Source organism: Nuphar pumila, chromosome 2 (assembly GCF_984573655.1).
Source record: "Nuphar pumila chromosome 2, dmNupPumi1.hap1.1, whole genome shotgun sequence".
Classification (NCBI taxonomy): domain Eukaryota; kingdom Viridiplantae; phylum Streptophyta; class Magnoliopsida; order Nymphaeales; family Nymphaeaceae; genus Nuphar; species Nuphar pumila.
The window spans coordinates 68,672,668-68,687,559 of NC_143250.1; the positions used below are offsets into that span (position 1 = coordinate 68,672,668).

The window sequence follows — 14,892 nt, forward strand, 5'->3', positions numbered from 1 at the left end:
GTATAAACAAATCAACGATAAATAGTGGCGTGTGTGTCAAGGGTAGCAGCTACGGTGAAAATGAACATGATTACTACGGTGTTATAGAGGAAATAATGGAGTTGACTTACTTAGGCATGAATAACAGGGTTACGGTATTCAAGTGTCATTGGTTTGATCCAACTGCAACAAGACTCGACAAAGCTTCAGGCATTGTGGAGGTGAATCATAAATCCAGGTTTGGAACATATGAACCATTCATATTAGCCTCGCAAGCTCAACAAGTTTATTATACTTCATATCCGAGTATAAAAAAGTCAGATAGAAATGAATGGTGGGCAGTTTGCAAGGTGAAATCCAAACTATACCCCGAGTATGATCAGTTACAAGAAGATGAGTTAGCTGAAGACAGTGATTACTATCAATCAGATGATGTTTGTGACTTCGCTTATGGTCACGATGTTGCGCATGATATGCATGTCATATCTCCATTGGCTGATGAAACATTCATAGAGGAATGTGATCCAAATGATGTACCAAGTGGATGGGCAAACAATGAAGAAGAAGAAGAAGAAGAAGAAGAAGAAGAAGAAGAAGAAGAAGAAGAAGAAGAAAGTCAAACTAGTGACGAGGAAGAATTCTCAAGCTAGTGAAAAAAATCTTATACTACAAACCTCTATTTAAATGCATTGTAATACTTGATGTGAGTTGTATTGCAATACTTGGTGTGAATGATTAAAAATTTTATTTCAATGTATTGTAATACTTGATACGAATGATTTGAATGCATTGTAATTTATCTGAATGTATTATAATTTATGCAATTAACGAATGATTTGAATTAGTGCAATACTTGATGTCAATGATTTGAATTATTTGAATGCATTGCAATGCTTGATGTGAATGACTTGAATGCATTGTAATACTTGATGTGAATTATTTGAATGTATTGTATGACATATGTTATTTGTTAGAATATGGTTCGTGGAGGTTATAGTGGTCGCTCATCCAGTAGTAGCCAGGCTCAACCTTCATCTTCACGGGCTCCTGTGATAGGTATATCATATAACTAATTAGATGCTTGATTAGTTCAAATGCACATTCTGAGAACTTGGTGTGTATTTTTTTACAGATGATGTTGCGCCTGTATACGACCCACCTACACCAGTTGATCGCACAAGTCAACAGCCAACACAGGAAACAGGGTCTTCACAGGCTGGCACAAGAAGACTCATTCGAATAGTGTATATCGATAATCGACCGTAAGTATTTTGTTTTCAATTATTGCATATCTTTTAAATATTTTATATTGATATTTACTGTGTAACAATTCATGTGCAGCACGAGGTTTGAGCCACAAGAAGTAGTACGGGAGATTAGGAATTCACTTCTTCAACATCTACCAGGACCAGTTGCTCAATGGAAAGAGTACCCAAAGGAGGTATTAGACAGATTGTGGTCCTCATTCATGGTATACAGTTGTTCCTCATAGTTAATGTGTTTCATATTTAATTTATTTAAGCAATGTCTACTAACTTTCTGAAAATATTTGTAGGCTTCGAATCGCTTTGCAACTACGGTGGAAGAAAATGATGCAAGGAAGGTGTGGCAGAAGGTGGCTGCCAATCGATTTGCAGACATGCTGCACACTATGAAGACTGCAGCAAAAAAAGCATCTGGCGTAGTAGATGATCCATTACTGTGGAAGGGCCATGGTCCTATTACTATCAGGAGAGATTACTGGGATGAAATGTGTGATATGTGGGCGGGAGATGCATTTAAAAATCGCTCTGCGAAGGCTTCACAAAATCGATCGAAGATGCCCGAAGCCCATCTACACACAGGTGGATCTAAGACATTTGGGAGCCACCTAAAGAAAATGGTAACTCATCAATATATAATATTAATTTTATAAGTATAGTTGCAAATTTGTGTACTAAATCTTTTGTCATTTAACTTCGCAGGAAGCAGAAAAAGGAGGCAGTGTACCATATAAGGATGTGTTTGTAGAAACACATAAACGGAAGACCACGGGAGTCTTCGTATCAGAGAAGGCGAGAACGACAACGGTATGTATTAATTCTATTAATAATCATTGCAATATATATGCAAGTCATCATAATGTTATCATTAATTATTAATGAATACTTTAAACATTATTTTGTAGGAGGCATATGAGCAACAAATGGTAGAGCGATATGGTGAAGACGCTACTCAGCATCCATCATTTGATCCTACAGCATGGGTGACTGCAGCAGGTGAACCCCAAAAAGGTCGCGTGTTCGGGTTTGGGAGTAATATGAACACTTCACCAGTTATTGGTTCTTCCAGTTACGGCTCACCAACTTCTTGCGCCGACATAAGCTCCAAGCAACCGACTATTCTTTCCGGTGATGATGTACGCGAGATCATTAATGAATCACTGAATAACTACTTCCAATACACCGTCGCCCCCTTTCTCCGAAATGAGATCAAGGCCGCTGTTCAGGATAGGGGATCTTCGATTCCAGGTCCCTCTCAGGTATAATCACATATATAGTTTTTTTGACTATCTTAAAGCACATCTGAGCATGGTAGAATCACATATAGAGTTTTTCTAGATGCCTTAGAACACATATGAACATGCTATAATCACATATTCAATTTTTTTACTGCCTTAGCACACATATGAGCATGATAGAATCACATATATATATATTTAACTTTTTGTCTGTCTTAGAGCACATATGAGCATGATAGAATCACATATAAAGTTTTTTTGATTGCATTAGAACACATAAGCATGCTATAATCACATATTCAGTTTTTTTACTGCCTAAGAACACATATGAGCATATTATAATCACATATTCTGTTTTTTGACTGCCTTAGCACACATATGAACATGCTATAATAACATATAGAGTTTTTTAACTGCCTTAGAACACATATGAACATGTTATATATCATTTATGATAGAATCACATATAAAATTTTTGGCTTTGCCTGCCTTAGAGCACATATGAGCATGCTATATTCACATATTCAATTTTTTTACTGCCTTAGCACACATACGAGCATGATCGAATCACATATATAGTTTTTTGCTTGCCTTAAAGCACATCTGAGCATGGTAGAATCACATATAGAGTTTTTTTATATGCCTTAGAACACATATGAACATGCTATAATCACATATTCAATTTTTTGACTGCCTTAGCACACATATGAGCATGATAGAATCACATATAGAGTTTTTTTATTGCCTTAGATCACACATGAGCACATGATAGAATCACATATAGTGTGTAATTTATTTCATTATATTTTGTTTATCAATACTGACTGTTCTTTTCTTGTGTAGGCTGCTAGCGATAATCAGGGTAGTGGAGCTGAAGGGACAGATAAAGACAATGAACAAGAAGACGCACAAAATCTTGGCGATGATTAGAGGACTGTGTTGAAGAAGTTCTATTTTTTTTATTTTTCCTAATTGTAATTGTTGAATTGTAAATAATTAAACTTCTTAGTTTTAAGGTGGAACGATTAATTATTATAGATACTTGTTATATGAATTTTTTTGTGTGGTTTGTTTTTTATTTACAGGAAATATAAATTGTACAGGAAATATAAATTGTACAGTTCTCCGTAATTAATTTTTAAATAATTTTTTTTTGATTTTTTTTCGTTTTTGCGACGGATGATTCCGTCGCTATTCATATTAATCTAGCGACGGCTTAGCGACGGAATTAAATCCGTCGCCACGCCGTGGTCGCCGTTTAGTACCGGCGGATTGGCGACGGAATATAGCGCTCGTTATTCCGTCGCAATTAGCGACGGACTTGGCGACGGAATAATTCCGTCGCCAGTTAGCGTCGAAATATTCGCGACGTAAGCATACTGTCGCCGCGTTGTCGCTAATCCGTCGCTAACATGGTTAGCGACGGATTAGCGACGGATTAGCGACGAAAGGTGGTCGTCGCTAATCTACTGCTCTGTTGTAGTGAAACTTGTATGAACTTGGATAATTAGTATGGTAGAACCGGAAGCAGATCAGGTCATGATGAACATGAGCTTTTTTGCTCATGCTAACATCGTGGCCGTTAGTTTTGTATTTTGAAGAGTTAAAAAGTCAACGAAACGGTTATAAGCTACATGGCATTCATCCAAAATGCAAACAGTCATTTTGATAAATTTTCTCCCTTTGGAGTGCACTGCACTCAGCCCTTGGTTGCAAGCCTACCAATATTTAAAGGATGAATTCTGGAGGTCGATTTAAAAATGGTGGATTACTGATCAAAAGCACCCAACCTATTGTATACTACTTATAAAGGTAGAAAGAGAGCCATCAATGGACAAAGAAATTATCTCACCATTGTAAGAATTTAGAAATGACACCCTATTTATAAGGGGGTGCACGTCATTTCTTAAATTATTCCCATCTTTTTTATTTTAAAAGTGATTGCATGTATGGGTATTTTTGCAACAAATTTTTTTTAACGTGTCTATTTGATGTCCCCTATCATGTATCTGAGCTTCCTTCTACATAATACTTGGAATCTAAATCATTGAAGGGATTAAGACTTGGTGTGATTCGTGAGACATTTGGCGAGGGTGTGGATTTAGATGTTGTATCCTCAGTTCAATGTGCTAGTTCTCACTTATAAGAGCTTGGAGCTGCAATATTATCATGGTTGCATCCATTGCTTGTGAAAAATATCCTTCTACATATTAGACAAGGTTTCTTCGTTGATTATCTAACTTTTAGAAATTCAAGCACTGTAATTTGTAACATGTTTGAACAAGTCGCATGTATCTATGCCTTCATTTGATCTTGGATTACCAACCTCTTCTAATTTATCACGTTATGATGGTGTAAGGTGCATGCCACCATATTGACCAATACCGCGAGAAATTGCTTGAACGTTTAAAACGGTAATTTCTTGTGAGATTTTTAAAATATCATGAGATTTATGAAAAAACATAAATAAATCAATTTAAACATGCTATTTACGTTTTAAACGGCTATTTATCGTGAAAAAAACATATGTTTTTATTTTTTTTTAATTATTAATACTTTCTTATAAAAAAATAATTTTTATATTTTTAAAATTAATTTTTTTATTGCCGAGATTTTGCCTAAAAATACGAGATTTATAAAAAAAAATCAATTTCTCACGAGTTTTTGAAAAACGAGATCTTGCCATTTTTTAAAGTTTGTCACTATGCTTGCTCTTAATCTCATTGTGCTATCTTTCTTTCAGTTTTTTTTTTAATGATTGCAGTTTCTTAGATTTCACTTTATCTGCTATACTAATCTGACGGTTTCAAATTTGTATTTCAGAAATTTCTGGAGTTGTTTAATTACCACAAATCAAATTTCAGTTGACGAGCTTAATTCTTTCTTTTGGAAGTTCACGGGCCAATGGATTTGGGCCTGAGGTGATTTTTTACTTGTAGTTTCTCAAAAAAGTCAAGTTTGATGACCAGGTGCAGTCCTTGTTGGTGTTGGTGGTTATCTATTTGACATTATCTCATATTATTATTTTGCTCCCAAAATGAGTTTGTCATGTTTTTTTGGGTCAAAAGGTGAATTTTGATGATAAATAAACACAATTCAAATATATATTTTTTTGAAAGGCGAAACACAATTCAAATGTGTTCTTATGAAAACAATCTCATAGGATTCTACCAACATATGAAGGAAAGATCACGTGAGATTTCATTTTATAAGTATATCATATAATGACGACATGAGCATGTCGTTGTTATAGAGTAAACCCTATCACAACAATATATAAATGTTATCGTTATTGATCTTTAACGACGAGATTATCAGTATCATTAAAGTATTTTAATGACAATATTTAACGACAAGATAATATCGCTCTTATAAATGTTTCTTTAACGACAACATGTGTGTAGGGGCAAGAAATTCATGATGATCTCACCATTATTGATAAGCAATAACGACAAGATTCATGGCCGTAATAAAGTAATAACGATGCAAAATTTATGTGAGACGTTAACAAGTAGCAGTGACAAAAAACATGTTATTGCTTGAGCAATAGCGGTGACTTTTATTGTTGTCATTAAAGAGTCACCACTATTGACCCTCATCTTTGAAGTGTTAGGAGGCCCCTTTGTGATTTTGATTCTCATGTAAGAGTCGCCGCTAGGTTGGTTTTGGCTTATTCGTTTTTTGTGTTTGTTTGGCCCTACTAATACGATTCATTTTCTGGTGTAACCTCACATTTGAGAAGCTAAGCTACCTAAAGCAAAAAAAAAATGATGGAAAATAGGCAATTCGCTCGTACATAAAAAAAAACCTTTAAAAAAAAGATTTAAAAAAAAAATACCAAGCCTCAATCAATCAACTAAGTACAAAATCCCTCACACCAACTATTTATGAGCAATCAGTAAACCTTAATTCTAGGTGATTCTTAAATAAGATCCAAATACAAAAAAAGAAATAAAAATAAAAATAAAATGTAAAAGTAAAGTTCAAAACCAAAATATTATCTATGGAATCAATTGGATCCTGAATGTCCATTCTATCACCCAGTGTTTTCTTGTTGTCTGCCTTTTATGGATTCGTATTCGTATCTACGGGTGCACGGGATGCAACGTGAGGGACACATGCTGTGCTTTGGGTCCCAGTACTTTCCTAATTACTACTCAGGCCTATTTAATGGATCTGTGAGCCTTTTCAGTGTTAAAACTACGTATGATTTTGATAGCACACTTTTCACATTTAATTTTTTAACGTGCTACCATCATTGTGAAGTGGGTTGATCCTACTTTGTGAGGAACGTGTGGGCCCTCCTTTTAAAGGAGGGGGCAAGGGATAGGACGGGGCAGCCAGTGACTGGGCTGAGTACGACTGGGCTGAGTACTTGGTGGATTGTTTCCCCATTGTTAATGGGCCTTGTAAATGCAAAATAATGGGCCAAATGGCTCAGGCCATAGCTTGTGTTTCAAACCCAAACCGTTAAGAAATGGGCCAAAACCCAACCCGTTAATAAATGGGCTGTGCCATTTTTGGGCCGGGTCATGCTCAAAACCTGATGGACCGAGCTCCAAATGGGCCTGAGCCAAGCCGGGCTGGGCCGATGCCGACCCCTACATGTGAATACCAGTTTAAGCATTTAATGCATTACTTTATTTTCTGATATACCAATCCACATCATGACAGATCCAAATCCGAATTCAAAATTTTAAGCACCAGGTTCGATCCGAGATTGAATTTGATCTGAAGCAATAAAGTTGAATTAAAATCCGAATTTTATATGGTAGGGTTGGGTCTGGTGAAGAGATGGTTGAAAGAGAGGATTTTACATGTAAAATTTGCAAAGAGGATGGATTCAAACTGATCCAAATACAAAGGCGACAGGAAAAATGTATCCAAACCTGATTCCTGACGTATGAAAAGTCCGATCATATAATCTAATTTCGTAGTTTTGGTAGGTCCACTTGCAGATTTCAGGTTTCAGTACATAAAGAGTCAGGTCCCGACATAGTTTTCAAATCCATTGCATTATTTAAACAAAAGCTCCCCAAACCTGATGCATGATTTGAATCCGGTTAGTTGAGAGGGGTAGGCATGGGCCCGGGCTGCCTACCAAGCTCGGCCCGGTTTTGATGATTTTTTCAGGGTTTTTTTGTTTTATTTTTAAATTCTAACGGTACAGATGTTATCTATGTACCTGATTTTATAAGGATCAGCTCTTGAAATGTTTTATTCCAACACATGGGTGAGTTTTTTATAAGATTAAAAAAATCAATGGTCCAAAATCTTTATAAATTTTCAAGGTTTCAAATATGCAGATATCCAAATCCATACCATCAGATCTATACAGTATATATCCAAATCCAAGTTGGATTTGGCTAAGCAAATTGTCCTGATTCAGGTCACAATCGCGCTTAGCCTGACCCGTTTTTTCATTACCACATGAAAATAAACAGATTTCCCCCATTTTCAGCAGATCCAAGGCCACAGGGACTCACAAACATAAACGGATCTGGGACTCCAGAACGAGATACGTACTGGATCATGGTCCAAGTTTGAGTGTTGGACACAGTATCGAGCCAAGTATGACCCTCACATATCTGACTCCTTCTAGGGTTGCAAACGGATCGGGTCAACCTTGTTCTTGCACTGGATCTGAATTTTGAATAGTGCCCACTGATTCCAGACACCAGATACCTCAAGCTATACTTCAAGATCAGGTTATGGTATGCGGCCATATGGTACCGGATCCGCTGAAATTAAGTAAAATATATAACTTTTCAAATGAGAAAGCAAAACGGATCGGGTTTCCTGATGCTGATACCGGGTCCTACTGACACGGGTTGCATATATACCATCCAGATCAGGCAACAAGAATCCGATATGGTTCGTAACTCCGACCCGTTACATCTGGATTCTGGTCCTTCGCAAAGGCGGGTGAGTTGGAGAAAATGGGTTGGATTCGGTCAGGAACTTATCAGATCCAAATCATAATATGAGATTTAAACAGTAGATCCGAGTCCAGATCCGGATCCTAATCAGATCCGAGGAGGTAAGGTTGGATCCGAATCCGAAATGCATGTGATATTATTGGATACAGAAAAATAGAGCAAAAACAAGTCATTTACATGTAAAAAATGCAATTTGGGTCTGATTATGATTTGAATCGATTCTAGATCCAACTTAAAATACTGATCCGATCCGATCCAAATGCACATTCGGATTTTACTTAAAGGATCTATATCCGGAAATAACATGTCGGACTCGGAGAGAAGACGACGACGATGCTCACCCTCTCCTTGCTGCAATCACTCTGATTCTAAAAGCTTCTTCAGTCATGGCCGTTCATCTCGACTCTGGTCAGTTCAGGGCCGTCCATCCCCTCCTCCTCTCCTCCCTCTCCTTCCGCCACCCTGGCCCCCTCTCCAAACCCACGGTCTTTCCGCGGCCAGAGAAGCCGGAATTCCGATTGGTGTTTCTGTCTGGATCGTCCAATTTCGCCGGCGAATTTTCGTTACGGAGACCGTCGGTCTCGCCAGGCGTTTGCCGGCTTTTCGCCGACGTCTCCGCTGGCGCGAAGCCGGAGGAAGAGGAGAAGCAGGTACTCTTCGATTTATTGCTTGTTTTTTGGGTCTGAAAATTAGGCCGTGGCATCCTTTTTCATTTCTGGCTTTTTGTCTGAACAATGCATGGAGGATGGGGAAATCTCTATCGGATATGTTTAACTCAATCCAAAGAAGAAACGTAATATACAATTCAAAGTATGGGTAGAGTTTTTTTTTTTTTGGATTAGTTGCTGTGAATAATTTATGAAGGAGATATCTCGATCGGATATGTTTAATTCAATCCAAGAAGCATCGTAATATGCCATTCACAAAATGATTACATTCTTTTGTTTTCTTGAATTTTCTCGATTTGTATTCTTCTATCTGTTTAAACTGTTGTGTGTACAGTTGTTTAATGGTGTTTTGAGATAAATAATCGCTAGTTATTTGGAAATTCTTGGTTGCATCTTTGAGATAGATTAAGCTTCAACCTGTTCAACGCTAGTTATAAATGTAGGATCTAAATTTATGATGTAGTTTTTACGTTTCTCAAGTAGAACATCAATATTGAGGGTCAGTCTGAAACAATGGAGATTTCGGAAGAGAGGGAAGATAGATCTGTGGCTAACCAACTGCAAAATCATCAAGGAAGCCAATTGAAGAAGCGCATTGTATTTGGACTTGGAATCGGTATTGGTGTTGGTGGTATAGTGTTGGCTGGGGGGTGGTTCTTCACGGTGATGGTTGCTGCGGCTGTATTTGCCGGTGCGCGGGAGTACTTTGAGCTGGTTCGAAGTCGTGGTATAGCTGCTGGGATGACACCGCCTCCGAGATATGTTTCAAGAGTTTGTTCTGTTATATGTGCTGTCATGCCCTTAATGACACTGTAAGTTGGCTTGCAATGAGGTTATCAATTGACTTCTGTAGTGATTGAAAACCAATGTGATATTCGTGATACATCTCTTCTTTTTCCTTCTCTAGGTTATTTGCATGTTTGTTTTCAAGCAATCGAGTAATTTTGTTGAGTAGACATTTAATAGTATCATGTCGGTTTTCCCATTTAACAACCTTATATGTAACTTGGATGCCATCGAAGATACAGATACATACAGACACGCACACACACACACACATACACATACATACATACATACATGCATGTATGGTGGTTCTCTCCATGCCTTTCCTTTTTCTCCTGTGACCGCAAAATGGGAGGGAGACCTATATAAAAGGTCTATCCTATTATTGTATTTTGGACTGCTGGGTTTATTTAGATCCAATGGTTATTGAATAATAAAGTTTTTCAAAATCTTGGTAAATGGTACCACTTTTGGAATTACCTTGAAATTTAGAAAGCTGCTTTGAGAACAACCTGAAATATAGATTTTTTTTTTTAAATTTTCTTTGTGCTATTAGTTGATTTAACATGGTAACTGTTTTGGTTTTCTTTAATCTATACAAAAACTGAAAAACAAAAGGAATCCTAAAAACACACCACCTTATTCCTCCTTTTATCAGCCAGTTTCAACATTGTTCGAAACTGTTGGACCTGAATAATCTAACAGCCAAAAACATGGAGTAAGTGCTCCGGCTGCACCCTATTTATGCATGTGTTTGTGTATGCATGCATGCATATATATATATATATATATATATATATATATATATATATATATATATATATATATATATATATATATATAGAGAGAGAGAGAGAGAGAGAGAGAGAGAGAGAGAGAGAGAGAGAGAGAGAGAGAGAGAGATTATGGAACTAAGGCTGAACTGCAACCCAAATGAGTTCAAAGCTCATGCAAATTTGGTATGCGACAATACAAACTGGTGGTCCACATCAAGTGGCTGAACTCCAATTAACCTTCCAAGTGAATGGTTTGACTTGTATCTATCCAGGAATTTGGTCCTCTTGTTTATGTCAGAGAGACATTTGTACATGGTGAACTCAGCTTGAACTAATCTCTCTGACTTACTACTATATAGGACCGTGGACAGACATTTGTACATGGTGAACTCAGCTTGAACTAATCTCTCTGACTTACTACTATATAGGACCGTGGACGTGATTTCATGAATTTAGATTGGTGGGCTTGAGTCTAAGTCAACTTTTTGCATGGTTGATGTGGTTTTTTTCTTCTAAGATTGTTCACTTATGTGCTGATATTTTAGGTTCTGAGTGATAGTTCTTGTCAAGACTATGCATTTCAACAAGTCAGAAAGGATATGTTTGTCAAAGGACATTGTCTCGTGCAGCACCTGGTTTGTTTCTTAACTGATATTTGTCAGTTCTAGTATGTGACCTTGTCAAACCTAAGCTATGTCTAGATCCGTTCTGTGCATGAAAGATGATGTTTTAGTAACTAAGGTATGAACTCAGTTGTATAATAACTAACAGCATATACTATATATGAACTTTTGTTGATTAGTAAATAAGCATTAATGGGCATGCGATTTCCTGGCTTAGTTGTCTTAATATCTCAAGGTGCATTTTGTACATTGACTTTATTTATTAATTGGAAACCATTAACGAGTAGGATACATCGAGATTCCTGACCCAAGTCCTAGCTGTATAATATTGTATCCAAATCCTTCTCTATGCACATACATGCCAGGCTCTTACTGCATAATTAGATTGTGAGAATCAAATGGCCATGAATATGCATGTGTATGCACGCTTTCATACATGGACATATATTGCTTTTTGTATATTATGAATTTTTCTGCTGACATATTTTTTCCTAAATGACTAGGCATTTTGGTCACATGGACATTTCTGTGACATCGTCTGCCTTCATTGTAGCAATGACATTGATTTTGCAGCGAGGTAATCCTCGCTTTGCGCAGCTGAGTAGTGCAATTTTTGGGTTGTTTTACTGTGGTTACCTTCCTTGCTTCTGGGTCAAGCTTCGATGTGGTCTGGCAGCTCCTGCCTTAAACACTAGTACGTTTTTTTGCTTCCTTGCTAGTTAAATTTAGTGCAAGATCATTGAAATAATAAATGTTCGTCTTATTTTAAGATATCCTCTAGTATACTTGTTTCTGTTTCATGTTGGCATCATTTCATTCAATACATTTTGTTGTTAAAGGACATGCATTAATGGATGATGGATGCACATATCATATAATGTATGTGATTGGATTGTCCTTTCCCTAAAGAATTCCAGTTAATCTCTTTTTTTTTTTCACCGAAAACATCACTAAACTGATTCTTTGACCATGTAGATGTGACACACCATTAGGGTCAAAAATATTGGGTTGGGTCAGATTCGGGATAAACCGCAAACTGGTCCCAACTGGGTAGGCTCGGTGATGAGGTTCAAGGCTCGGACCCGCTCCCTGGGACCCAAAGGGCGGTCCCCGAGACTCGGGTCTGGGCCCTGCTACAACTTGCTCCAGGCCGGACCCTGTCGGGTTCGGACCGGTCCATATGGGGCCACCTCCCTCGGCTCGCTGACAGACTGCGATCGAGCCTCCACGAGCGGGTTCCAGGGAGGGTGGAAAATCAGCCACGTCTCCCACCACCAAAGCAGTGCCTGCAGCTCGACCCAGCGTCAGGTTTGGGTCCCGCATGCCATTTCTGGCCTGCAAAACCTTTACCGCGGCTTGAGGCCAAGACTGCGCACTCGGATCGATGATGGGAGACCCCTCGACAACCCCCTGTTCCGGCCAGTAAGCGCTACAAGCCTGATTCATTGCGGCTATCGAGACAGTTCAGAAATGGTACCGTCTGCTGGAGGGTCGCACGACCGGCATCCCTGTGCAGGCTCGCCCCGCGGCAATCCGGTTGCACAACAAGTAGGTGGGAGTTCGGTTGGCCTGGTTCGATCGCCATTGCACCTGTGAGACCAGCGGCGTCATCGCCCAATCATGGTCGTTGAGTGCACCTCCACCGATGATTCGAGGGCCATGATCCGGCCTTCTATTCCGTCCAACCGTTTTGACATCCCCGCCATATCCCTGCTTATGCACAACATATTCTCTTGGATCTTCGTCATCATATCAATCATGCACATCATGGGATCCTCGTTGCCTATCTCCGATCCCTCTCGTTCTTTTCCGCTCACAGGATCGTCCCTTGCTTCCTGCGTCATGTCGCTGACCCAGGAGAAGGGGATGTGCTATGATACCCCTTTGATGCAGCGGAGGTCGGTAAACTCGTTACACTTTGGGTGTTGTCGTCAGGTGCACTCTCACAAGGCACGCCCAACAGGCAGAGGTAGATAATGACGGAACAGAAAATCAGATGAAGGCACTCTACCAATCAGTCTACGTTGATTCATTTATTAAAAGGAAATACAATGAAGAAAAAAATTGAGAAAAGGAAGTAACGGCTGCAGCAAGAAACAAATGTTGACAGAAAGAAAAAAAACAACTCCCAAAAGAATAATCAATCTTCCCCCCTACTTAACCCTAAGGCCGGGTATTTGTAGGCTGCACCATGGATCTGGATCTCGGGTCCAGTACTGGACCCGAGAAGAAATAGACGCCCACTGACTGATGTGCTTGGTCGTTGTTGGCTTGCATGTTTCAGACCTATGTCACATGGGTGCGGGTGCGGCATGGGCAAAAATGTAAAATATATATATATATATATATATATATATATATATATATATATATATATATATATATATATAATTTTGAAGTTTTAACAGTTAACAGTATCACTCTATGTTACATGGGTGCGGGTGCGGGTGCGGGTGCGACACGGGTGCGGCGCAATTTTAAAATTTTTGGACACGGGGACTCGGCTATATATATATATATATATCTATATCTATATCTATATCTATATATATATATATATATATATATATATTATTATTTTAAAAAGTGCACAGACACAACACAGTCCGTGACTGTGTCTGTGTTGTGCACAGTCACAATCTGTGACTGTGCACAGTCACAGTCTGTGACTGCAGCACAGTCCACTGTGCACTGTGATTGTGACTGTGCACTGTGACTCTTTTTATATTTTTTTAAATAAAAAATATAAAAAAATCATTTTTTTAGGGACAAATAGACATTTTTGGACTCGGTCAAAGTTGACCGAGTCCAAAATGTGGACGGCCTCGACTCGTTGATCGAGTCCGACTGGGCGTTGACCGAGTCCAGGCCGAGTCCGAAGCCGCACCCGTGTCGGGGCGTGTCGACTCGGGTGCGGCACCTCCCTAGCCGAGTCCGTGTGACTTGGGTAACACTATATATATATATATATATATATATATATATATATATATATATATATATATATATATATATATAAAGAGAAACCTTGACAGTTTCAAGGTTGACATAGTCATGGCATAGTCAGATAGACCATTTTCTTAGTCAACTATATGTCTTGGACTGGTCGAAACAGGGTACATTAACCAGGTTATATGAACATATACATGCTTGAGTGATTCAATGTAACTTCATATTTCTAACATTAAACCTTCCGCAACATGTGATTAAATGAGTTATGAAACGAACTGCAGCAGAATTATGACCATGCAACAGAAACTAAAATAGAGTACAAACACATATAAGCATACACCTGTACGAAGAGCAACCAGCAAAAGAACTTGAATGAAGAGAATACCTTGTGTTTCTTGAAACAGGAAAGTGAGCAACTGCACCTTAAAATATTAACAAATCAATAACTTCTGTAACTTGGTAGATCTTATAATCCTATGAACTGAACTTAGATAATGAATCAATCCCAAAACAAATAAATTAAACCCATTACATGCTCATAACATAGCAACACATTTTAAGCAATGGTTGATAGAACGACTTTTCAAAAAAGATGAAAGTAACATTTGACCTTAAGTCATCAAGCATAAGCAACTAATAAAATAGATTGTAAACGAAATAAAAAATCAA

At 38.2% G+C, this 14,892-nt stretch overlaps 1 protein-coding gene and 1 long non-coding RNA gene across 3 annotated transcripts in view; both read left to right on the forward strand.

Moving 5' to 3' along the window:
- The first annotated feature begins 2,360 nt into the window (after positions 1-2,360).
- LOC149845680 (uncharacterized) lies at positions 2,361-3,514 on the forward strand. Its single transcript, XR_016430467.1, has 2 exons — positions 2,361-2,500; positions 3,323-3,514. It is a non-coding gene; the product is annotated as an uncharacterized LOC149845680 (long non-coding RNA).
- A 5,215-nt stretch (positions 3,515-8,729) lies between these two features.
- The window catches only part of LOC149845681 (phosphatidate cytidylyltransferase 5, chloroplastic-like), a 43,586-nt gene continuing 37,423 nt past the window's right edge, over positions 8,730-14,892 (forward strand). For both annotated transcript variants that reach the window (XM_089995907.1, XM_089995906.1), the window contains exons 1-3: positions 8,730-9,068; positions 9,570-9,898; positions 11,775-11,965. In XM_089995907.1, the coding sequence (XP_089852033.1) occupies positions 8,805-9,068; positions 9,570-9,898; positions 11,775-11,965 (784 nt within the window). In that variant the 5' untranslated portion in view covers positions 8,730-8,804. The remainder of the gene's footprint in view (positions 9,069-9,569; positions 9,899-11,774; positions 11,966-14,892) is intronic.